Consider the following 27,500-nt stretch of genomic DNA (forward strand, 5'->3'; position numbering starts at 1 on the left):
CAAAAGAGATACTGTTGTGAACATGCAGAGAGTCTATAAGATGCATTCATCTTGGACTGTGACCATGAACGAGAGAGGGAAATGGAGAGTGGAAAGAGGTATTAAATGAATTTGCATGATCTTCGCTGCCAGGCACAGACATATTTTCACACTAGGGGTGGGCGTATGACCAAAAATCTTATATCATAGTATGAGTAATTTTATATCATGGCAACACTATAATTCACAATAGTGGAATTTTTACAGGAAAGTCCCCCTCAAAATGCTAATGCACTACCACTATCAATAGTGTGAAGAATTATTGCAATTTGAAACCACCTTTTTAATATAATCTAGAAAGTTTTCTCTGGATTTACTTGATTAACTTGGTATGGGTTTGAGCAAAAACATGATATTTTTTGCTATTTGCAAATTTCAAATAAAATATTGCAATTTACATATTTTTTCCCTTAAAAATAAGAATAAAAAAAACAAAATTTTTACTTCTTGTGAAAATCAGGGCTCCTCAAACAAATATTGATTCACCAACCATCAAACATAGAGTGTTTACATGGACATCAGTAATTGAATCATTTTCCTTAATTTGAATGAGACAATAATGTGATTAAGGTTTTGACATGAGTTGATTTTTGAAGTTTCCTTTCATGATCTCGTTTTACATGTTATAGCATATAATTCAATTAACGTCACCGTGCTATCCACATTTCCTCCGGCGTTTCATTTCATTTCGGGTGTTTCATTTTTAATTTGTCCACTTTAACCTCTGTTTGGCACTTTCACTTTCATTCAGGAACATTTTATGCATGCCCATAATGACAAACGAGATATTGCATGAGAGTAAGGACTGCTGGAAGAATGTTTAAAAGGAATTTGATATCGTACACCGTATGGGAAAAAAAAACTCAGGATTTCTGGATGCAGGTGTCTGTGGTCCTTCACTGACTCGGTGCAGAGAATGGTGTCAAACAGCCGTGTATGTATAGACTATCCTGTCACAAAATGTGGTGAGAGTACACTATTACACTATGGTAATAGTTTGATTACAGTGTTTACATGTCTGTACTGCACTTAATGCGACTAAAATCGGCATACTCCACATGTCTTAATTCGTTTTCTGTTTAGTTTGATTATGACCTTAATCAGATTAAGTTAATCAAAAATAAATAAATAAAACGAATAAATAAATAAATAAAACAAAACATTAATTAATTAATAAAAAAATTAAAATAAATAAATAAAAATTAAAATCGCGGTTTATATGGTAGACTCTTAATTAGAGTGTTGTCTTAATCATATTAAAATCCCATAATAATGTCCCTGTACCCAATGTCTTGTTTTAAACATGTTTTATACCCACAAAAATATTTTTAAAAATTATAAAACATATATATATACTAAAGGGACAAAAAATTGAATATATGCTTTCTAGACAACACATTGGTATCAGCCATTTTTTTTAAATGCCACATTTGTTCATCACTAACATTGCATATTAACAATCCATTTTTCTTTCCTCATTTCCTTATGCCACTGGCCATTTGGTTTATCCAAGCTAGATGATTTGACATAAACACAACAGACTGCAACAAATTGCTCAAGTCCAATGAATTCAAGGATTTCTGGCAGCAGTGGTAGAAGTCAACAGTTTTCACACTGCCGTCAACCATCTCCCTCAAACCCATTTTTGAGCTTTGACTCATTTTTATTACGACGTCTAGCTTTAGGCCAGGATCAGCCTAACCTCTCCAATGACATCATCTCTGTTTATTTGTTTATTTTGAACTTTTCAACCTAGAACATCTGAAAAGCTTAAATGTGTTGATTTTGCTCATTACGTGACGTCCCTCGTGGCTTAATTGTGGTTTATTTATTTCTAGCAGGAAATTAAGTGATGTCAGAGAATATGCGCTAGTAGTTTCTGGCGGTTTGTTAACATTAAAGCAATGTTTCAGGATGATCAAATATTTATGCGTATATGGAAGATTCATTTGTCACATGTCTTACATGTCCGAGGTTTGTTAAAAGATAAAATTCAATGGCAGTTTAATACAAAATCCTTGTTTCTCCACTCATAAATTTTAATATCTCAAAATTTTTGTTACTCTGTTATGCAACAACTATTCATTTTCTATTAGATAGCAACGTTTCCTACTGTACAGTACAGCTGCATGATTCATTGTTAAAATATACTTGAATCAAACTCCTACTGACCTGATTTATGACCGACAATGATTCGACAAAAATGATCACAGTGGACTTTCAGATCTGTCATCACGCTGCCGATGACCCAGAGAGGACAGTTGTAAATAGCTATGAAACAACTTTAGGGGCCATTTACATGACAATGTTTTCAGCCAAAAACAGGAAGGTTTTGATGCATTTTGCATGTTCGTTAATGTGACAACAACATTTTTGTGACTGAAAGTTGTTTCAAAGAGGACGTTTTACCGTCTTTAAAAAAATGATGTCATGCTCATGAATAGTACTTGCTTAATATACACTTAATTTAATATACACTGTGAGGGTGACAAGGGAACCGATATAGTCTCAGAAAACGTTTTGCAGCAATCGTATCTTGCATGCTATGTTCATCAAATTTAAAATATAAACTCACAACACACTTGGGCTTTCAAGACATATTTTTTCTAGGTTATTACAATAATGTTTTCTTGTGTTTGTATGTGAAAAAAACAAATATTGAAAACAGTACATTTTCTGTTTCTTTTTACCTTTAATTCTATAACTTTTTATATTTTTTTAGCAATAAACTATCTAGATGGGCCATAGTAAAGCTCAAAGTGGCTTCTTTCTAATGATACCTATTTTTGTTTGTGCAGTAGCTCACTGGGGACAAGAACCGTTACTACTTTAAAGGGCACCTATGGTGAAAAATCTACTTTTCAAGCTGTTTGGACAGACATGTGTGTAGGTATAGTGTATAGAGCGTCATATTGGGGTGATATTAACACACCCAGTGGACCAATTGGAGCGGTTTTCAGAGCGACTGCAACTTGACGTAGGAGTGCGGTCCCCCCGCCCACCAATTTTGATTGACAGGCGCACATCACCATATCCTCAGTTTGTTGTTTCACGTCCGCCATTTTCAGCGTGAGTCAAAGCAATATCACTAAAGGAACACCCTTGCTCTATTTTTAGATGTATGGCTCATTGGGCTCAATACAAGATCAGTATTCTCCACATTATCGCTCTAATCGGAATTATTGTTTGTACCTTTAGGTAGGTTTGCAAACATATGTACTTTTCATTGCATCTACCTTAAACTTCAGCCGTTTGCATTTCTCGCAGTCACAGAAGCTCCCTGTGATCTTAACTAGGTGCAGCTGGAAAGTGCGAGCGCATTGCCTCATGTGCGCGTCTCTCCATTGGAAATAAAATAACGAACTTGCCTGCAGGTCGCACACCAGAAACACCGCTCTGCGTATCGCGACTCTCAGCGCCATGCATTTTAGAATTCTAAACATAGGTTTCTATCAGGGTACATACAACGGCGCTTCAAGTCGGTGGCTGTCCGCGGCGTCCAGCCATGATTCAAGACACTTCATGCTTCTGCCGCGCCACAGAGCGCCATCTGAATAGTTTCATTTTAAATAACATCTGAATGTGCATGTCTGAGTGTGCCGTTCCGTGGCTCTGATGCCTCAGTCAAAGTTAATTCAGTGTGCATGGTTATTAGTCTCGGTGTACAAGCTCGGCACTTTAAACTAGCACACAGTTGGCTGTATAACTATACAAAGACACAAATGATTTTGTACTCTCTGCTTGGTCTGTGTCCGAGTCGTACATGTACGGCTGAATGCTGGTCCTCTCACTCATGTTGCTTCTTTCTGTCTGCCTGTCTGTTGAGAACACAGAGCGGGGGAGCTCTTGGTTCCGCCCCCTTGTTACATTGAGCAGGAAGTCGAAACTTATTTTCATGTGAAGCAAAACACCCCTAAAACAGCAAGCTGTGGACACGGCCCCAAAATAACACTTTTTAACACATTTTAATAAACAATCAAATCTGAATTGTGTTTTGAACTGAACCTAAACTAGCACACTCAGAAGAACCATAATATTAATATTAAATCATAAAAAAGGGGTAAACTATGTGCCCTTTAAGTTAGGTATGTGTAAATCCCCATAGGTGGGTGCTGCAAACAAACATTCTCAAAATGGTGGAGTATGTGGTAGTGTTGTGCTTCAAGTGTTTTCTAATGGTACATCAGCAAAGGTGGATTTACCTCACAGTTACAAACAAAAGCAGAGAACGGAGGCGACAACATGACATTTAGTCCTTTGTCTTTCCAACAACTAAATATTGTTACTTCTGTGTTTTAAAAAAATCTAATTATCATATGTACAGTTTGGATTAACACTGATGTCTACAGTAGCAATAAAAAAAATGTAAACAAGTAAGGGATAATCAACAGCTTGCTGTGCATTAAAGGATTTTAACACACTATGTCGAGTTAAAGGACCACAAGACATGCGCCTCCGTTCGCGGAGCTGCCACTGACAGCCTAGAGCTTCCGAAATTTTTAAAAACAAACCATCCTAATACATAAATTGCCAATTTGACTTTAAAATAACTATATTATTGCTTGAGAAACTCTTAAAATTATTTTTCTAATTTTACGGATCTCCCATCTGCCATTAAACATCTTCAGTGTTTTTTTTTTGCAGCACGTGTGAGTTGCTATTGTAGCTACAAACGTTTGAGAGAAGCGCATTTATTTTGAACTGTGATCAAAACTGACTGGAACTACCTGTGCATTTGAACAAAAATAATGCACTCCCTCCAGCCAATCAGAATCAAGAATTTCAACAGACCATGGAATAAAGAAAATTAAATCACATAGTAAACTGACTCTTCAAACGAAGACTGCCTAAATTACACTTATGCCAGTAGGTGGCAACAAAAAACATAAAAAATGTCAGAAGTATTTGTTAATCTGATTTATGCTTATTCATCAAGTAATGAAAAAGGAAGTCTTTAAAGGCAATCATTGAATAATTTAAAAACAATTTTTAAAAATCATTCAAATGATGTCCATTTCCTATTCTCAGATTATCCAGAACTGTGCTGCCCTATCATGTAAGAAAATTACTGTACATGTCAAAGACCTTAAAAAGTATTTTCGCAATTTAAAGGAAAAGTTCCCTCAGAAATGAAAAAAAATATATATATATGAAAATTTATCAGCCAGTGATGAATTCATTATATGAATCACCAAGGACCGCATTATCAGCTAGAAATAATCATTAATGTTCTACATAGAAAAAGTTCTACATAGAAAAGGCCTAATTTACCAGCAAATTCATAATTTTTGGGTGAACTATCCCTTTAAGACTAAGAACTGCTTGTGTTTTTAAGTTATATAGCTTGAGGATGCAGAGCAGGCCTCACACTGCGTGTTCAATAAGTGATGTCACAAGTTTCCTCGCAATGTGTGACAGCAATGGATTCTGCCATTGTGACTCAGTTGGACCCTCAGGAGACTCTCCTCAAGCCAGACCTCACACACACACACAGACTGCAGTGAAATCAACATGACGACACAATTGAGAGTGTGATCAAAGGTTAGAAATAATCACACCCCCAACTCCACGCTTCAGAGAAACAGTCTGACTGGCACAGAGTCATTAGTTATGCTCAAGCTTAAAAAGTGCAGCACTCCTTTGGGTCACACTGGAGTTTTCTTGAAAGTCCCCTCATGCTCTCTTTCTCTGAATCACCTTGACAGACTTGGGTAAGGAGACTGGGGAAAGTAGCACAAGGCCAGACAGGCTGCCTTCTGTTGTGCAGGACCACAGCTTGTGGAAAGCTGAGGATTCTGCCCCCTGCTGAAGAAAACCTGCTCCTGAAGGACACGGCAGAGAGAGAGAGAGAGAGAAATAGACAGAAGGGGAGAGAGTCCATAGAGTTCTATAGAGTGCTCTCTCTTTCTTGACTAAAGATCCATTCATCTTCGAGTTTGATTTAATATATTTGTTTTTAAATTTATTTATTTTGCAGGCTCTTCCACCTTCTTAGACTATCCCAGTGTATTTTTGTTTATGCTTTATAAAACACTATGGCATGTGGAAAACCTGGACATAATCAGCAAGATTATAACAAATATTGCTATAATCCTTTTTGCCTAGAGAGAAGTCACATTCAAGACTTGTGATTGGCTGTTTGCTGCAGATGTCCCACCTTTATCTGACAAGCTCATGATCACAGGATCATAGCCTGAATTAACAGAGAAAGTTGATGATTAGCGTCATGGTAACAACAAAGCCTGATAGGACTGGATTGGTTTTGTCAATTCAAAACTAAGGCCCAATCCCAAAATTCTACCCCATAGCCCTACCCCTTAAGCTAAAGAAAGTTGGGACAACCCTACCCCTTCACATGAACAGCGATTTCTCAGGATCACACTCGAAACCAAGGGGTACAAAAATTTCCCAGAATACACCATCAACAATGGCAGCATGGCCACACATGGAAGTCAGGAGATGCACAAATTAGTATTTTTTGTCAATATTACTGTTTTACCATCATACTTTTAAGAAATAAAAAATAAATAAATAGCTTTCTATAATCCATTATAATAACACCTGTTTACTAGTCCCACAACATACTTTCACATCTAACACTCGATGACACTCAAATAGCTTGTCAGATTTCCTTTAAATCAACACCTTTTTAAATGCATATGATCCACACATGACATCATAAATTTCTAAGACTTTAGGGTGTTTGTTTACACAGACATGGCAACAGTGGCATTTTTAAAAACTTACACTTTGAAAATGGTTTTCAAATGTATTAGTTTTCAGTCATTGAAACGTAGTTGATGTGAAAATGATCAGACGTTTTTACGTCTTTTAATGGGGGGGGGGGATCACTTAGTGCAAAAAAGACTAACCAAATCGGATTTAGAGAAAGTGTGCAAGGAACCTGAATGCGTCTTATGAAAAATTACCCTTTTCCCCCTTAATATGACCTTGCTGATAGTATAAATAAATCAGATCAAACCGCAATAAAGACGTGGCCACATTGTTCCTTACATAATGTAAAAAATTATATTGATATATTTCAGTATTCAGTCCTTTAATTTAAACTGCGCTTCTCTCTGTGTGAAAACTGTAAGAGAGAAAACCAATCATAAACCTTTGCACCGTCTTCTCCTGCACCGCTAAGACGAACTGAGCTCTTTTTTCCAGCTCTTTCTGTAGCTTCATCTTTCTGCCTCCCTTCACAGAGCAAAACACTTCCTTCTGCCTCTCTTCAGAGCTGTAAAATGGGCTCGAGCTGCGTCGCTGAGCGAGAAAAACATAACACGAGCTGCCGTGCATCAGTCTAGCTGACGGCTGATGTGTTTTCCACACCAACAGCCCAGATTTCGCCTTGGGATAATATATCTTGTCACTTAGTCAGGGTGCAGGATTATAACCCATCAAACAGTGCATCCTCGACTCTGAGCTGAGCTGAGTCACAGCAGAAAACAGGCCTCGCAGCCACTGTCCATTAAAGACATCTATACTCGCTGACACCTCCACACCATAATGACACTATACTGCAATCCCAGGCATCTCCTCTAAATGATGAATTTGACAAACGTGAGAAAAAGCCAACTACTTTACCTCTTTTGAGTTTCATTATGGCCAATGCTGGGTGAGTTATTAGATGCTAAGAGCATGGGGGAAAAGATAAAGTTTTGTTATTATTTAGCCAGGCTCATGTTGTTTTTAAGCAGCGTGCTGGCGTTATAGGGAATACAGTTTTGTTTTTTACAATATAGTACATGGTGATTGTGGTCGGAAGAGTTTTACATTTCAGAAGCCATATTACAGATTTATAACATAGTTACAACAGTAGTTTTTGTATATATACTCACACACCTATACATACGTATATATATGTGTGTGTGTGTGTATACACACACATATGTATATGTATAGGTGTGTGTGTGTGTGTGTGTGTGTGTGTGTGTGTGTGTGTGTGTGTGTGTGTGTGTGTGTGTGTATGTGTATGTGTATGTGTATGTGTATGTGTATGTATGTATGTATACATACATACATACATACATACATAAATATACACACACACATATATATATATATATATATACATACATACATACACACATACACATGCATTTTTTCTTTGAGCATCCCTTACTCAAGCCTTCAGCCACATGATTATTCAAAAGAACAGTCTGAAAAAACTTTGTTTTGTCAAAAATGTTTTCAATTTTTTACTAACGCAAAGTTTAAATTTAAAAAAGTTTTAATTTAAAAAAGGGTACAGATAAAGACATTTATACAAATTTATATTAATATTCTATTTCGTTTAACCAAATGGGTCCTCGAATAATAAGAAAAAACTGCTAAACTGCAAAGTTACGTTTACATTGACTTTTAAAGCATACTAAAGACAAACGCTTTCCAGTAAATAAAAAAAATAATAATTCAGCACATCTCATACTAACCCCAATTCACATGAGGTTTTAGCATCAATGCTTGACGCAGGGCTTGTCTGAAGTGTGAGCTGACGCGATCGTCACAGCAGCGTCTTTTTGTTTATGTTTGTCATGTGGCCAATTTCAGAGATACACTACTTTTATTATAGTTTTATTTTAGTTTTGTCTTTTATAATGCTGCAAACTATTATCAGAAGTTAGAAATACAAAGGCTGCAGTACAATCATAATGCATTAGAAAGTTCTTAATTACAATGTACAACAACCCAGTTGTTGTGTACCAAATCTATTAAAGGGTTAGTTCACCCAAAAAAATAAAATTATGGTACTAATTACTCACAAAAATGTTATTCCAAACGCCTTAGACCTTTGATCATCCTCAAAACAGAACACACAAATTCTAAGAGCTTTCTCACACTCAACAGACAACAACGGTCCTGAGAAATCCAGAAAGGGAACCAAAAATATTGTCAAAACAGTTAATGTGATGGCAGTTCAACTGAAATTGAGAGTCACACATTCTAATGCCCATAGTAAATCTGTACCCTGATATGATGAAGACATAAGTGTATAAAGTTGTTTTTACAGTTTTTTGTTTTTGTGCCACAAAAGTGTTTTTGGAGCTTTCTATGATCACAATTGAATGACAGAAGAATCATGGAATGTTTCGACAATATTTCTGGTTCCTTTTTTGGACTTCAAACATCTGCTGACCATTGCTATCTATTGAGGGTCCGAAATCTAATGTAAAAGGATCTAATATAAAAAATCTTAATTTTGAGTTCCAAAGATAAATGAATGTCTCTGGGATTAGAACAATTTTCACTTAAGGTGAACTAACCCTTCAAGTAATTCCAAAGAATTATGACATGTTGACCTAGATGGACATTAAAGTCTATGTTGCTAAATATCTGTATGGAACCTGTATTGGATTTAGAAACGTATATGGAAGGTGACCCGAAGAGAATTAAAAATTTTATGTTTGTGCAGTTCATGCATGTGCACAAGAAAAAAAACAACAACACTGTGCCCATTTAAAACCCATATGCTGCTTAGTAAATGTTTTTATGAACCATGTCTTTAAATGCCGTCAACGCAGAATTACAAATAATGACTTGTATGGAGAAACTAACACTGCATAAACAGAATTAGCCAGGCTAGCAATAAAAAAAAAGCACAAACTCTTGTCAATAACAAGGTCAGACAATCATAGCACGATTTGTGAGATTTTAAACATGATGAAAACAGAACAGCCCCGTGGTGCCATAAACTCAAAAAATAAATACAGAACTTCCTCGGATGCAACATAAAATAGGCGCAGAGGGCTACTCTGTGAGAAATCTCATTGAAAACTGTGTCAAAGATATCAAGACAAGGTCATTCAATCACCACCTGCTGACAAGGCGAAAATACGCTTTCCAGAAGCAGCATGGCTTTTATGAGGCATTCGGTACCTCAAATATACTATAAAATGCCATATAACGGTGTGGGTTTGGAAAAGTACATCTCATAACCTTCTAGCAATATAAAATAATATTTGCCACAGCGGTGCTGCATTTAAAAATTAAACGTTACGCAGAAAACAACACGTCCGGCATTTATTACAAGTAGCTGACATGTATGTAGTTAGTTTGGGTACATTCTGTATTCATTTCAAAATAAACCCCAGTCTATTTTAGGGCATGCTCTAAAAACTGTACAAATAATTATAAGGTCAGGAAATGTATTCAATTTTCTAGGCTAATTTCCATGCTAATATAATTTGCTCTGTGTCCACATGGGATTTCTCTGGTTTTGAAATGACTCTGCTGTCATTACGCACAAGGATGAATCTGCCAGTCAGATTAGACTGAGGGTTTGAGAGAACGTTATCAACTCATAGAAATTGTCGGCGCAGTCAATGCCCATGTCAATGCATCAGAGAAACTTTGATAGTTTAGGGAACAAGATGCAAAACAGTGAGGAAAAAAATAGGACTAGCATCCGCTGAGAACAAAACTGTATAAATTATTTTAATCTCGAGTCAAAATTGTGATTTTGTTTCTCAGCAAGATAGTTAGTGACCGCCGTAGTTTACTTGGTGCTTTGTGAATTCATTTAAATCTAAATTATTCAAATTTATCTGTTTAAAGTAGGACAATCCAACAAATCACTAGCAATGCTCTTAAGTGAAAATTCTACCCAAAAATGAGTGTTGCAGTATGGTTTTTTTCATACATTTAATCTCTAACTGAAAATGTTATATATTTATCACTTTTTAAATAGTGAGTTATTTCATTTTCCATTTCTAAATGTTGATAAACGTTTGAGTGCACAATCCTATTGCCTAAAAGTCAGTACATCTCTACTGTATAAAAAAAACATTTTGGCTTTGGGGGTTTTCTTTGTTTTGTCTCTTTAGGTTTGGTCATAAAAATAACAGTGTGGATGCTAAGCAAATGTATAATGCACTACTGTTTCACAAAAGAAAAAGTAAAATAGGTTTGGAATGCTGTCGAGTAAAGCCTGTCAATGTTTTTTGGTTGAACTGTCGCTCTACAAAACTAGGAAGTGTTAAATATTTTCTTTAAAAAGGACTGACTTTGAACTAATATGAATTTAATGTCTCTACCATGCACTGCTGGCACATTTTCTTCCAATTATTTTATAAAAGTGAAGGATTACCAATAACTGTTTTCAGGCCTTCCGGGTTCAGCATTTTATTTTATATTACCTAATATTATATTTAGATTGGTCACTTTTGCTCCAGTACATTTCACTTCATCCTGACTAAAAATGAAAAGAAAAATGCATTTGTTTGCCAAATATCAAATTTATGTTACATATTTCACAGTGTTAATAGAGATCAAATAAAAGTATTCAGTAAGGTAATCTGGGTTACTGACCAGTACTTATTAAATCTATATACTATCATATTTGAAGGTTTAGGTACTTGTGGTCTAATTATATCATTAGGGGCCAAGCAGCGAATCTGCGAAGGCACCTATTGCTTCCGTTAACATTCCTATTCTTCTTCTTCTTCTTCTTCTTCTTCCGCCAGATTTGAATGACAGCCCATATAACCGTACACGAGATAGTTGTATAATTTGGCACAATGATAGAGGGCAGTGTCACCATGAACCACAGCAAACGTGAAGTCTAACTTAAACTCTCAAGCACCACCATTTATCCAAAGTTTCACTTATGTTTATTGTTATAACTTTTGAATGGGCTACAGTCTAAATTCTTTTTTCCTATGAATCCTTGGCTCAAGCCAATTAAATTGCAGCCTATGACGTCATATTCTGTCATGAAAATTTTTTCGCTATTTCAAATTTTTCACAAAACCTGTTTAATTGAACTCGTCCAAGGCTATTTATCTGATTTTCGCCAATATTAAAATCACATGATCTACAGACCATGCTGAACAAAAGTATTGGAATTCAAGTTGATTCGACCAACCGTTTTCGTTTAACTTGTGAACAAATCTAATATAGAGCTTGCAAAAATCGGCTTGAAGCGATATCTCCGTAAAGCATTGACGTATTGACACCAAACTAGGTGTGCGTTATGACAACCATGGTCTGAGATACAAAAAAAAAAGCTTTTTTTGCTTATATCTTCTCAGCCCTTCGTCCAAAACTCATAAAACTGGCCTCTTCACATCCGACAGAGCATGCTGAGTCGAATAATGTTCGATTTTCAGGTCAGCCATTTAGATTTTTGTCAAAAAAGGCTATATTTCACAAACATAATTCACGTATCATTACAAAACATGGTATGCATTTTCGACACCGTGCCCTTTTAAATGCTATTACCATTTTCTAAACATTCCTTATTGACATGACATGTGTCTTGTTATATTCCCTAGATAATGCAGAGAACATTTTGAACGCCTCCTAGACCGATTTTTCACTAAATTTGACTCTGATATTCTTCAGACCATGCTGAACATGGTTTTCGTTTACGCCACCGACAAATGTGCTGGCACTGTGTCAAAGATCGTATGAGGCTGTAATTCTGCAATGTTTGAACAAATTGACGCTGAACTTTAGGTGTGTCACTGGTCCCTCACAATAACCAGCACACATAAATTTGGCAACATCGCCACCTAGTGGTCGTGCTTTATAAATCCTTAACTAACCATCAATAATGAATCTTCCAAAATGGCTAATAATGTGGATTGCATAGGTTTAATGTGATAAAATTGACATTGAATTATTCCTTGGGCCATGCCGAGACCATTGATATCAAACATGTCATATTACGGCAAATATTGTCCGCCATCTTCATTTTGTTCAAAATCTTTTTATGTGAACTCCTCCTCGACCATTGATTCAATTTTCACCAAATTTGACTCCGGTCATCTTCAGACCATGCTGACGAAAATTTATGGAAATCATATCGATTAGCGAAACGGTTGTCATTTACGGCATCAACAAATGTGTTCATCAACAGCATGATGTCAACGTGCATCTGAGGCTGCAACTCTGCAATATTAAACATATTGACACTGACCTTTAGGTCTGTCATTGGCAACTCACAATGACCCCAACACCTAACTTTGGTAGCAGCGCCACCTAGTGGTCACGAGTTATAAACCGTTCACTAACCATCAATAATGAATCATAAATTTGCTAATAACTTTAGTCTGAATATGTTTATTGTCATAAAAATTATCTCAACTTATTCCTTGGGTCATGCCGAGAACAATGATACCAAATATGCCATATATAGCTAAACTTCCTGTTCGCCATATTGATTTTGTTTAAAAAAAAAACTCTTTTGCAAACTCCTGCTAGACCGTACACCGAAATATCACCAAATTTAACTCGGATCATCGTCACAGCATGATGACTAAGTGTTGTGAAATTTATGTCAATAGGCAAAACGGTTTTTGTTTACAGCATCGACAAATGTGCTGGTATAATGTCAAACTGCATCTGAGGCTGTCTCTCTGCAATGCTTAAATATACTGACACCCAACTTTAGGTTCTTCATTGTCACCTAACACTGACAACAACACATCAAATTTGTAACTCTGCCACCGTCTTCGGCCTCTGGACTGCTTTGCTCATTCTGGCTCTGGACTGCTTTGCTCATTCTGACTGTAAAGTGCTTGGCTCCTTAATGGCTGCTTGCAGCTATATTTGTTATTAGCAGCAGCAGCAGTAGTAGTAGTAGTAGTAGTAGTACTTTAATAATTATTAAATTTTTTTTTAATATTTATCTAAATACATTTTCCTTTTTTTTTAATTTAAATCTGTTTTTTACTTCTTAATTTTTACATTTTTTCTAAATATTTTTTTTTTATGAATTTTGAGTTTATTGCCATATCAGCTTCTCTGGCTATGTCATGGCAAAAAATATCAAGTTTACCACATTTTATAAATATCACTTTTCTATGATTATAAAATTATTCAATCAATTAAAAGTCATCAACAGCAATACATAATGCACGAGATAAAATAAATAAATAATAATAATGATGATGATAGAATGATCGAGCAAAAATAAAAAAATTGTACAATTTTAGAAGGATTTAAAACGGTTTAAAAAATTTTAATATTTCATTTAAAGTCTCTCCAGATAATTTTTTGTCTTATAACATTAAAAATGGGGCATTCCACAAGAATATGTTTAAAAGTTTGGCTTCTCAAACAGGCATATTAAAATTATAAATAAAGGACAATGTGACATTAAGACTAAGAATAATGAATACTGAAAATGCCGCTTTACTTCAAAAACACTATACACTAAAATAGAACATAATAAACAAAAATATTGTCAAGCATTGTTACAATGTGTAAGAAGTCTTTTTTGCCCTGACACAATGTAGCATATTTTTTTCTGACAATGCAAGTGGAAAAGTTTACAGGCAGTTTAAAGCTCAGCAATTCTGATCAGTTCATAAAGCAAACTGGATGTGACTTGCACCATGTAAATACTATTCAGAGCCATTAAAACAGGCATTTTACATTATCCCCCATGTCGAAACATTCATGTCTGTGAAACTGAAAGCTCTGCTGAGGAAAAACATACCTGAAGAAGGGCTCCCTGGAGTCTCTTCCAAGGGTCCGGTCTGTGGAGGCCTCCAGCGGTGAGGGCAACAGGTTGAGGCATGAAGCAAGAGACTGACTTGAATCCTCCCGGGATGCTGCAGAAGCAAATATAAATAAGCAAACTTTCTGGATCAACAAGAGCTTTGCTTCTTGAAAATAAAATATCAAGAGATTAATTTGGAACTTAAAGGGGTCATGACATTAGAAATCAAATTTGCCTTACTCTTTTGACATAAGAAGTTTTAGTTCCATTAAATCATCCTTAAAATGTCAATATTTTCAATTAGGTTTCTTTTCTACTCACTTTAAGATTATTCTGTATTTAAGGTGCTTACTGTATATACAATTAATCATAGCCAAGTTGTGACTGCAAGGACTTTATTGGAGCACTAGTTTGTTTGGGTTTGTTAACAGAGTAAACACTTGATTCTGTAAGAGCTGTACAGCATTATTCTCTTCTGTACTTTGCTTAAATGAATAAAAACCATTGAAAAAAAAATAAAAAAAATAAAATAAAGCCATTAATTACTAAAATGATAAGCAAAGCATTTGTCTAACCAAGCTGTAAAAATGACTAATTTGCAAATAAGTTGGCATGTGACATCACAGTTGTAGATTTGTTTATTATTTATTTAATCTGCCTCCAAAGTTCAAACTCCACCCACTGACACGCAATGGTACACACCTGCCTATATCAGATGCATGCATTATGTCACGATTAAAATAAACAGAAGGGAGTGTATTCTACAGTGGAAACTATATACAAATGAGTGTTCAAACTTTCGCTTTAATGCATCTGGTTTAAACATTTGCATCTCCGTAAGACTCTGTAAGGATCTTGGGGACAAATGAACGGTTTATTCTGAAATGTGTCACGAATTTGGAAGATTACATGCTTTCTTCAGAGCATTTGATTGCAGGTTGTTTTGTAAGTGAGGCACAGTGTAATGGAGAAATCGTTAAGTGAATTTTGTTGAAAGAACTATTGTACTGCTGGACTGGATCTGACAACAGCTGCATCACATATGTTATTAATAATTTATTATTTTCATAATGCTTTTTCTGTGAATTATGGTTGACCTAAAAATTTTAATTCAGTCATCATTTACTCATCCTTAACCGGTTCCACACCTGTTTGAGTTTCTTTCTTCTACTGAACACAAAAGGAAGATATACTGTACTGAAGAATGCTGGGGAAAAAAACAGACATTTACTTTCATAGTGTTTTTTTTGTTCCCGTCATGGATGTCAATGGCTGTTTTTTCGCAATATTCTTCAGAATATATGGTTTCAAGGCAACACAGTAGCTCAGTGGTTAGCTGGTTTGAGTCCCGGCTGAGTCAGTTGGCATTTCGGTGTGGAGTTTGCATGTTCTCCCCGTGTTTGTGTGGGTTTTTTTCCAGTTGGCACGTCATTCCACTATGGCGACCCTTGATGTATAAAGGAACTAATCCGAAGGAAAATTAATTAATGATATACGGTTTCAAGAGTTCACACTTGATGATTGAACCCAGGGCTCTCGCCTGGTCAATTAGCATGTAAGGTGGTCCGAGATCAGGTAGGTCTAAAGAGCTTTCCCCTGTTAAAGGAAGAAAAGGAGGAGATGGGGTTGAAGGAGGATTCTTCCAGAACAAACTTAAGGCAGTAGGGTGAAATTGGTCTATTTATTGTAGGTTTGGATCAATCCGATAGGATTATTACCAATTACGGATGAGGTACCAGCCGCGATCAATCATATCACATGCTCCACTCAAAATTAGTTTGTAAAACTTCACTTTCAGTACAACTTGCTTAGTGCTTGACAGAAGAATGAAACTCAAGCTGGTTTGGAACACATGGCGTATGAGTAAATGATGACTGAAATTTCAGTTTTGGTTGAATTTTCTCTTTAACAAACCAGCGATTACCCCTTTGAACAGAACAAGCCAGCATTTACCCTTTTCCTACCATATTGCAAAGATTCTTCAACAGGCCTGGTTGGTCGTACTACTAGAAACACATCCTTGGCTAGCATTAAAAGAGCCATTGGACACTGACCTAAATACAAACAACCAAATGAAATAAAACATTAAGAAAAATCAAATATTATCTGAATTTTCCCTTTAAAACTAGCGTACAAATAAATAAAATGAGATATTGTCAAGTTGCCATTTGTGCAATGTATAATCAGGTCCAAAAACAAATAAAAAATCCAACAAATCCAGCTGAGGACCACTGATTTAGAGGAAGTTTATGCCAAAATGACTTTCTGCAATAAATGCTGCAATATTTACTGTTCTTAAAAAAAATGCTTTAGCAAAATCAGTAATGACATCTGCAGTGTTTATCAGTCTGGAGGCTTTGCCTGTGGTGAATGATAAAATGTAGTGTCACGACTTCACGTGCTGATGTAACTCCTACCAAAATATCAGCACATTTGGTATATTAAAATGACTACATGACTAATCCACAATTGCATTCATGCATAACTTCATGGTGTGATATGTTACAAGGTATTAAGATCTGAAGCCTAGCCAGAGTCTTCATCAAATGTTTTTTTTTTTTTTTTTAATCCATGGCCAAAATCATTTCAAGTGAAGCAGCTATTGCAAGAATGTAATTACTATAACAAGATATTCAGAGATTCAGCTGCATGAATATGAATGGAAGATAAATGTCATAATACATGTTGCAGAGGCTGATGTAAAAAGAGAGAGCAACTGGAGTCTGGTTAAAACATACCATGATGAGGACGCTGGTCATCAGAAAGGTCAAGATCCAGCATCAGGTCATCCTCATCCAATTCAGATGAGCCAAGGTTATTCAAAACATCCTGGAAAAAGAGGGAGGGAGAGGAATAATAACTATAATCCAACAGTCCAAATAAAACATTTTCAGAAGGAGAGTTCAATGAGAATAGTCCAGGGCACACTTTACATAAAATGGCATCATTTTCCAACATATAATCTCACATGATTACATACAATTAAGATATGTAATTAATTACATAAAATAAAGGTATATTTTTTGTAAAGTAATGTTATAATAAAAGCAATAACTAAAATTGACTGTGTTTGAAAATACAAAATATATAAATGTACAAATATCCTTTCTGTTGAGACCTATTGCCTATATTTTTTTTTTAATAAAAGGTATGACATATTTAATCCCCTTTAAAAGTATCTTTTTTTGCATTTAGCAGTGGCTAATGACTAAGGCCAGACAGAATCTGCAGACATTTTTGCCATTTCTGCTGAGAATATTGTAAACCGTCTGCGGATTTTGTGGAATGATTTTAAGACTATCATAACTAAAAACTTAATATATGAAATAAACAATAATACCTTTTTAACTTTTATTGAATGTTTACAATGTAAATCCAAATTTTTGGGGAAACAAAGCAAGTCTCTCATATAATATATCTACTAAAAGAGAGGAAATATTACTTTACAAACTGTATTGTAAATAGATCATATAAACATTTTCATATTGGTCAATAATATTACTGAAATTAATATAAAAACTGAATAAATATAATTTTACACACATTTACACAAGTAAATAAATAGATTCAATGATAGGCTGAAAATCTACAGAAATCTGCAGATTTCTGCGCATGCAGAATCCGTGTGGGCCTACTAATGACTCTTAAATGAGAAGTATGCATTATTTCCAGTTCTTTCTGCTATTTTTAACATAATAATGATAGCTTAACTGTGTATTTATTTTATTAATTTGACATTTAAAAAAATATTAACCTCAAAAAAAGAAAATATAATGTTGTTTGTATTCATTGATGAAGGTCTCATTAACAGAATACATACATCTTTTCAAAAAAATGATACAAAATCCTTATAAATAGTGTGGTGTATTAATTTTTTATAAAATTAAAAAACATAAAAAAATAACTAAATAAATAAAAAAAATGTCAGCAAAATTAACTTCCCATTTTAAATATTTACTATATGTTACTAGTCATGACAAATCTGGCCTCAATAAGTCATTGCTTTCTGAAAATAAAATACTTTAAGATTTAGAGTGATTTTAAAAACCTAATGCATAATTAAATAAAACCTAAATCTATAGCCTATAAAATATCCATTTCAATAGTCTATTTTGGAGTTAGCAGCGACTAATAACTTTCTTAAATTCAGTCCAGACCTCCAGCTGCGTGTCATGACTTGTTTGTTAATGCAAGATGACAAAAGAGGAATTAATTTGATTCAAAGACGCCTCCACAGCAACCTTTCCTTACATCTGACTAAACAGCAAAACTGACTAAAAAAAAAACTGAACTCAAACCAAAGTGAGCTTTACAGTGATGCTTTTCAAAGTGTCACACTGCCATCTTGTGCCCAGTATTATAAAATCCTATTCAGACTTGCAGCTACAGGTAAAAAAAAAATGTAATAAATAAATAATAATAAAACACCATCATTTATTTTAGCACACAAGCAAAGCTCAGCAAAGCTCTAATATGGAGTGTATCTGAAGCTAATCTTATTTAAAAAGTGCATGTAAAAGACAAAAAGGCAAAAGAGCAGCTATTATGTCCTATTAAAGTGGAGAAGCGCAGCTCTTGTGGCTAATTAAGCAAGACGGAGCAAAAGACTGGATAGTGCATCAGAACAGGAAAGTGCTTTAACTTTGACTTTGTTCGAAATTAAAGGGTCGCTAGGCTCCTAATTAAGACTCTCAGGATATGAAACGCCATGGCCTTTACCTCGGTGAAATATTACGATGCCAAATGACAAAATGAACATAATGCATCACTACCGTAACAATCTCGGTAGGAGCGTAATATTGATAAAGTGAACACCCTTAATCGGCGACCTGTTCAGACGCCCTATGTAGAGATATTAAAGAAGAACGGCGTCCTGCTTCATAAGAGTCCTTGTGAACATAAACATGCACGTCTCAATCAACAAATTCAATAGCCATAGGCACTGAAAACAGGAGGACAAAAGACACAAATTGCTTGTGTGCTCGCTAAAAATGTCTGTGTGGAAAAAAATAAAAAGAGATGATGAGATGATGGTCTTTTTTTCCTCAAGTGTTTATTTGGGAGGGATTGAGGTGGTGACATTTAGTGTGACTCACTCTCCATCTCGCAATGTTCAGATTGATTTTTCTGATCTTTTCATGTCAGTGTCAGGAGAAAACATGCTTTACTCATTAATGAAATATCCTGTGGCCCTTCACTAAAAGGACAGAGCAGTTCAATGCCAATGTAAACAACTTTTCTCCCTTGGTATTTCAGAAATCACTCCTTTTCAAAAAATGTATCCATGTGCAAAAATAAAACTGAAACACTATTTCTAGCAGCTTACCCGTTAACAGGTTATACGAGGATACGGCCTGAGACACACTCACAATCAGTCTGTGCTGCTACTAGAAAATTTTATGAGGAGTCAGAAAACATTTGCACTAATGTATCCCTGGGATTCAGATTTGACCTGACTCAGGTCGCCCATTTGAAAAATCCATTGTGAAGGGCCTTAAGAGCGTGATGTGCCTCTTAAAGATGTTAAAATAGTAGTTTGCTGTGTTGTTTTGCGCCAAATCAGCATTATGTGATTAATTATTTTGAAGTTATTTTGAGTTAATTATTTGAAATTGTTTGGAATATCATCTATTCACAACTGGTAATGAACAAGTACAGGCAATACATCTATAACACTGCATTTCTTGGCTGATGCCTGTCCTTTTGAAGTGGAAAATATGAAATCATACTTACTATAGTTTATTTAGAGACATTACATTATAATGGTTTTCATTATAACTCCAGTGATACTGTGCAAGTTCTATAGGCATTAAATATAAATATAAGCATAAGCATACAGTATAAGAATATGCCTTTAACCCGTCACAGGCATTCATTAGCAACCAGTGGCCTTTTCGCATTTTGCAGAATTTCCTCAATATGCACATTATCCTATTTAAATCTGGGAAGAAAATAACACACAATTACCAGTCGTAAAAGCAAAAAATATGAACTTGACTTCTAATTGATCATTTGGAAAAGTGGCAGAAGGTAGATTTTTCTGATGAATCATCTGTTGAACTGCATCCCAATCATCACAAACACTGCAGAAGACCTATTGGAACCCACATAGACCCAAGATTCTCACAGAAATCAGTCAAATTTGGTGAAGGAAAAATCATGGTTTGGGGTTACATTCAGTATGGGGGCATGTGAAAGATCTGCAGAGTTGAGGTATCAAGACATTTGTGACATTGCCTCCACATTGCCTCCACATCAAATTTCCTGACAGCAAAGAAGGTCAAAGTTCTCCGATATTGGCCAGCCCTGTCAACAGATATGAACAACATTGAGCATGTCTGGGGTAAGATGAGGCACTGAAGATGAATCCAAAGAATCTTGTTGAACTCTGGGAGTCCTGCAAGAATGCTTTCTTTGCCATTCTAGATGACTTTATTAATAAGTTATTTGAGTCATTGCAGAGATGTATGGATGCAGTCCAAGCTCATGGGAGTCATACACAATATTATTTATTTTTCCACTGCACCATGACTTTATATTCTATACTGTACAATATTTCTGACAATACTTTTGTCTAAGCAAAGTCAGACCTTACTGTTCTAATTAAAGAATTACAAATCAAGGCATGATTATATATTATTTTTTGGTAAAATAAGCATAACCTTAGAGGCCTTTGCCTTTCATACAGGCCACTTCTGATTCAAAATTATCAACTAGTCTAGAAGTCAAGTTATTTTTTGTTGTTCCTAAAACTTGGATAGGCGACTAGACTTTTGTCAGGTATTGTATTTGATCACTATAGAGGTATGCATGCATGAGCAACAAGTGCCATTGCTTTTAATCATGAAATGCTTTTATTAAATTATCAAATCACATTTTATTACGATGCTACTGCAACTAAATTTACAGTAAAAAAATAAATAAATAAAAATTACTTGAGAAAAAACTTGGTTGAGGTGATTTGCATTTTAGTACTATTCAGTGCACATTCTGTCACATCATGACTTGCTCTTAGAAATGCACTGAAATTAAAAATCTGGGCCAACACCAAAAATTCTGAATGCACCTGGCTGAAAACTGGACTTGAAAATGCTTTGTAATAATTGTTTTTTGTAAGACTTTGTATAATTTAAATCGTAGACATTTTTAAAAACGCAAGGCAATGAATTATCTACATTGTATTGACTGTAAACTTTTATTGACAGTGAACGAATCAAGAGGTATCTTTTAATTTTACCAGCGTTGTCATGCCACCCCTATTATTAGCACTATTGCAAGCAGCATCTCATAAAGTGTCCTTTCAAACTTTGTCAGTGAGCATGTGCGGTTCATGCATAGATAAGTAATACGTATGCATGTACACATAAGCAGAGTTATCCACAGAGTGCCATATTGAGCTATTTGTAACTTTGACCATGGTATTCATAATATGAAGAGCATGTTGTTAGAGCCATTTATAGATATATTTGTTTTGTACCAGGTTTGTACCTCATTGCAGAGAAGCTCATCACTAACACCTAGAAAAAAACTATGACTGTTACAAGTCAAAGGCATTCTTCAAAGACACTTTAAAAAAATGGATATGTGGAAAAATGGGGATATTCATGACAAGTATTAAATTAGGGACACTTGGCTAGCAAACGATATAAAATAAAAGCATACATTTACCTCAGGTATCATGTTCTAGTTTTAACAACATTGTATTGCTTCCTTTGATGCTGTAATGAGAAGACTGTTGTTTTTTCCACAGTATTAAATACATTAAAAAGTACTGTTGGATCAGAAAGGCTACATTTTCTGAATGCACTCAAAATGTAGCATGTTGAAAACACCTGGTGGATAAAGCAGTATAAATACAACAAGAGCAGAAAAAACACAAACAAACCTGAAATGTACCCATGCAGAAGTATGAAAACACTGTCTACAGAAAACAACAACTGTCTAAGGAGGAGAAGTGTCAAATTCTCCAACTCCACTCGTCATTGAAGGATCTCATGCATCCCAAACCGCCTGTTTTTCCTTTGCAAAACAGTTGTCCATTACTTATGCTTCGTTTGTGTTTGTTTCCTCCCTGTTTGCTTGTTTGTTTCTTTTAGCTTGATCTTTGCACCAACAAATTTCTTGTTTCTTCTGTAAACTTATTTCTACAGCTAAAAAAAAACAACTTACTTTTATTGGAGCTTTTCAGCAGTTTGGAACATTTAAAAAATAAAGAAATAGGAAATAATATAAAGTTGAACTCAGAATTATTAATTCCTCGCTCTGTTAATCATCATTTGGAGAAATATTTGAAAAATAAAAAAAATAAGTCACAGGATTTTGACTTCAACTGTATATTAAAAAATAACTAAAATATGTGATGCCTGAACTAGCAAAAATTAATCACAAAAAGAATTATCCTAGAACTATTACCAAGAGTTTTTATACTTGACTTAACATTTTACTACACTATTTTATTACTATACTTAACATTATACTATACTATTTATATTATACTTAACATTAAAACAAGTACATTAACTTATTTCTGGACTTATTTCTATTTTGGTTCTTTCAATTATTCAATCATTTGACGGAAAAAAAAACAAATTGTTAGCTTTTGTACAGCTGATTTGTGCAGGTTTTAGTTACATCACAGAGACAACTTCAATTTAACAAATAATAGCAAATTTCAAAGTCTATCCTACAACTAATGGAGTAAAGTAAGTTCTGATTCAATGATGTAACTTCCTTATAAGTGAAACGCTTTAGGCACATTCACTGGCTCCTGCCAAATGTTTCATTCATCACCAAGACCAAAGTGTCCTGCGATATAATATGAAGGTTGATTTCAAGCTAAAAGCATTTAGGCTGCATCAAACAAGAACCATCCTGATGCAAATGCTGCAGAAGCAAAGCAAAATTACTGAACAACGATTATGCGATTTACATGCATACCGGACAAAGATTACAGAAGAAGAAAACTGTAGTTCCTCAAACGTTAATGTTTGAAGAGCAAAGAGAACAGTAAATGGCACACTTCCCTTGAGTGCAGTGAACGTGGTCACAAAATCTCACTATGACAATGGAACACTTCCCTTTTCCTGCCAGTCCTTGTGTTTACACAAAACATTATGCATAACATAGGCCTCATAAAAAAATGTTAATGAGTATCTGCACTGTTTGGCGATCAAAGAATGAAGGAAAAGAAAATGTATTCACACACAAAAATCCCATTTGTATGAGGGGAAAATAAAACTACATTATGAAATAATATATGATTAAATTGTAGGTAGCAACTGAAAGTAATAAGTTAATTTCACTCAACTGATATTGTTTTTTTTAAGTTCATTGTACCTAATTGAAACAAGTTACGCCAACTCAATTTTAACTTTGAATTTTGACTGATAAACTGCATGATACACGACAATAGTCATGCAAGTGTATAAAAATAGATACATTTACAGTTACATTAACACATACTATTCCTAACTATCACTTAATAAAATATTGTAAATTAATGTTTAATGTTTCAATTAAAATATAATCAACAGTGTGATCAGTGAGATGCAGCTGTGGGAACCAAGTGTTGTGAAAACACACGTACTAAAATGCCCTACTCATCACTATTATGCGCTTTTAGGACAAAATAAAATGAAAAGTCCAATGAACTTAAATATAATAAAGGTCACTGGTTTGAGTAGTAGCTGAGCCAATTAGCATTTCTGTGTGGAGTTTGCATGTTCTCCCCGTGTTGGCGTGGGTTTCCTACAGTTGCTCCTGTTTTCCCCCACAGTCACAAAGACATGCGGTTCAGGTGAACTGGAAACTAAATTGGCCGTAGTGCATGTGTGTGAATGAGTGTGTATGGGTGTTTTCCAGTACTGGGTTGAAGCTGGAAGGGTATCCGCTGCATAAACAATATGCTGGATAAGCTGCTGTGGCGACCCCTGATGAAGGGACTAAGCCAAAGGAAAATGAATGAATGAATGTTGAAGTTAGTCATTTCATGTCAAATTAACTTAAATTTTGGGACAATATTCAAGCTTAACTAAAAAAAATTATTCATTTACAAATCAGACATCACAAACTACAACGTTATTCATTCCGCAATCAGCGCAACACAAAATCCTGCCTCTTCTCTGAACTTTGACTGGAGCTTTCAACTTTAGATTGATTGCAACTTAAGAGAGGATTTTCCTCTAACAAATCAGTTTCATCCTACAAATAAAACGAGGCCTAATATATCTCTTTATCTGGCACGGCATCTAAGAAACAAGAATGCGTATCCTCAAAGTCCCACAAAAGACGCAGCATGTTCCTTAAGACTGCTGATTTCTGTTGACAAACCCCCTCAGGACGTACCCTCGTCCAAGAACAACTGCCAAACAAGATAATGTAAATGGAAAGGCCAGGTCAGCCCACAGCCATGGTGAAGGTAAACCTCACACGCTATTTTTTTTTACAAGGCACATGATTTGATGACAAATTAGCAGTGGCACCTAAGCAAGCATTAAGGAACAATAACACAGGATGTGGCGTTTTCCTCCGCTACGCTGGAAAACAAGAGCAATTACTCTGGCCTCAAGCTGTGCAGGTGCGGACTGCATTATTCAAAGACGAAACAAAGGCTTTATAACTTGGTAGGAACTAGCCAAATATATGAGCAATTGTTTTACTTTACTGATTGAAAATATCTTTTCCTGTAAAGGTCCTGTCCATACAAAAAAAATCTCTCTCACTCACGCTTAATCATTTTGATTTATGCGAACATTAAATTGATCAAATGTGACAAAAGCATTTATATAACAACAGAACAAAATCTCACTCAAGCTCAGTTATTCTGATTTTGTGGATAAATTAAATGGATCAAAAGTAACAATGACATCTATAATGAAAAAAAAGAAAGTCACCATACTGAAATCTTCAGAAAGCTAAACTGATATCTCACTTAAACAACTTCTTTTTATGAGACTAATTTTGAAGTCTGTTTCCTCCTAAACCTTTCAAGCTATATCCTTCAAATATTTGTCAGAACTGGACTGACTCAGGTTGCTATATCTTTTCCGATCCAACTGATCCAACTTTCAGAATTACAAAAACTGACCAGGAAAATTCAGAAAAGTCCCATTGACGCAGTAGATCAAACTTTGAGAACTTATAACTCTGCCTCAGACTGCCCTACAGACTTAAGAATGGCCCCATTTAACTTGTCTTAGCCAGCAATCACAGGTGACCTTTTAAATTTCTAGCCACTCCCTAGCAACCAATTTAACATGCTAATTCATGTTAGAATCATGCAAACAACATTCTAATTCATGCTGGAAACATGCTAACAACATGCTAATGCATACTAGAAACATCCTAGCAACATGCTAATTCATGTTAGAAACATGTTAACAACATTCTAATTCATGTTAGCAACATTCTAACAACATGGTAACTCATGTTGGAATCATGCCAACAAGTTGGTAATATGTGCTAGAATCATGAAGCAACATGCTAATTAATGTTAGAAACATGCTAATTCATGCAAATTTATGTTAGTATTGTGCTTTTTCATGCTGGAGTCATGCTAACAACATGCTAGAATCATGTTAATTCTTGATAGAATCATGCCGATTCATGATAGAAGTGTGCTTACAACATGCTAATTTAAGTTGATTTAGCCAACTTGATACTTTTTCAAAGTAAATACATTACTTCCAACAGACTTTCTCAAGTCACCATAAAGTTTGTCCTCAAACTTTAATATCTACTTGTGATTATAAAATGCTAAACTGTTTGAGCTCCATTATTATAGTGTTAATGTTCTGAATTAAAAAATTAAGAGTACAAAACAATTAAAATAAGAGAAAATGGATCCAAATGTTTTTCAATATTCACATTTTCCCAAATCTTTTACTGTATTATTTTAGGAAACTCTGTGTGGAGTTTGCATGTTCTCCCCGTGTGCGCGTGGGTTTCCTCCGGGTGCTCCGGTTTCCCTCACAAGTCCAAAAACATGTCGTATAGGTGAATTGGGTAAGCTAAATTGTCTGTAGTGTATGTGTAAGAATGAGTTGTATGGGTGTTTCCCAGTGATGGGTTGCAGCTGAAAGGGCATCCGCTGCGTAAAACATATGCTGGATAAGTTGGTGGTTCATTACGCTGTGGTGACTTCAGATTAATAAAGGGACTATGCCGAAAAGAAAAAGAATGAATGAATTTTAGGAAACTACTTTCAAAGACATGACAAAACACATCAAAATCAATATAAACCAATATAAATATCAGTATTTTTATTTAATGTTTGAAGAATATATAATATCTCTTGCAAAAAAATGGCATTTTATGTTATCTATGTTAGCATGCAAACAGTTAGCACAAAATATACACATTTAGTCCATTTGAAAACCTCACTAAAGACATTTAAAGTGCTGCTGCAGTAGTGCTCTATTGCCTTCTAGAAATTTCCTCACAATCACTGTTGGCTTCAAATGGCCTGCTGTGAGCAATGCTCCCGTTATTATGCATAATCCACAGGTTTATTGTGAGGCCTTGTAGAGAGATTAAAGGACAAACTTTTCTGGAGTCTACTTTTAATGAACAGATGGCAGCTTTAATAAATACTTGTAGTAGAAAAGAAATGTTAGATGCTTTGAACTTTGTTACACAACCACAAAATTGCTAATCAAACGGCTTGAACTTCTGAATGAGAAATGTGGATCCATGAGACCAAGTGATACAATAAATCACCACACAATCGCTCGGGTTTTTGAGGACAGTCTGCTCTAGGAAGATTCTTGGCAGTGCCATATTTCATGATTATTGATTAAACTGTACTCCACGGCATATTCAATGAGTTGAAAATGTTCTTATATCTATCTTCTGCATTGGTTTTTCAATTAATTTTTAGAGTCGATTCAAATAAATACATTTTTTTCAGGTGCAAGTTCTGACACAGTAATGACTTAACGGAACCTGAACCGTCCAAGTCAATGTGCATTCATACTAGTGTTGTCAAGATCCTGGACTTTCTCATTTCAAT

The 27,500-nt window shown here is 35.1% G+C and overlaps 1 protein-coding gene across 2 annotated transcripts in view; it reads right to left on the reverse strand.

The window, feature by feature from the left end:
- ccser1 (coiled-coil serine-rich protein 1) overlaps positions 1-27,500 on the reverse strand; it is a 143,096-nt gene that overhangs the window by 102,130 nt on the left and 13,466 nt on the right. For both annotated transcript variants that reach the window (XM_056463474.1, XM_056463475.1), the window contains exons 4-5: positions 17,230-17,320; positions 14,489-14,603 (exon numbers count right to left, since the gene is read on the reverse strand). In XM_056463474.1, coding sequence (XP_056319449.1) covers positions 14,489-14,603; positions 17,230-17,320 — 206 coding nt within the window. The remainder of the gene's footprint in view (positions 1-14,488; positions 14,604-17,229; positions 17,321-27,500) is intronic.

Source organism: Danio aesculapii, chromosome 8, assembly GCF_903798145.1.
Source record: "Danio aesculapii chromosome 8, fDanAes4.1, whole genome shotgun sequence".
Taxonomy (NCBI): Eukaryota; Metazoa; Chordata; class Actinopteri; order Cypriniformes; family Danionidae; genus Danio; species Danio aesculapii.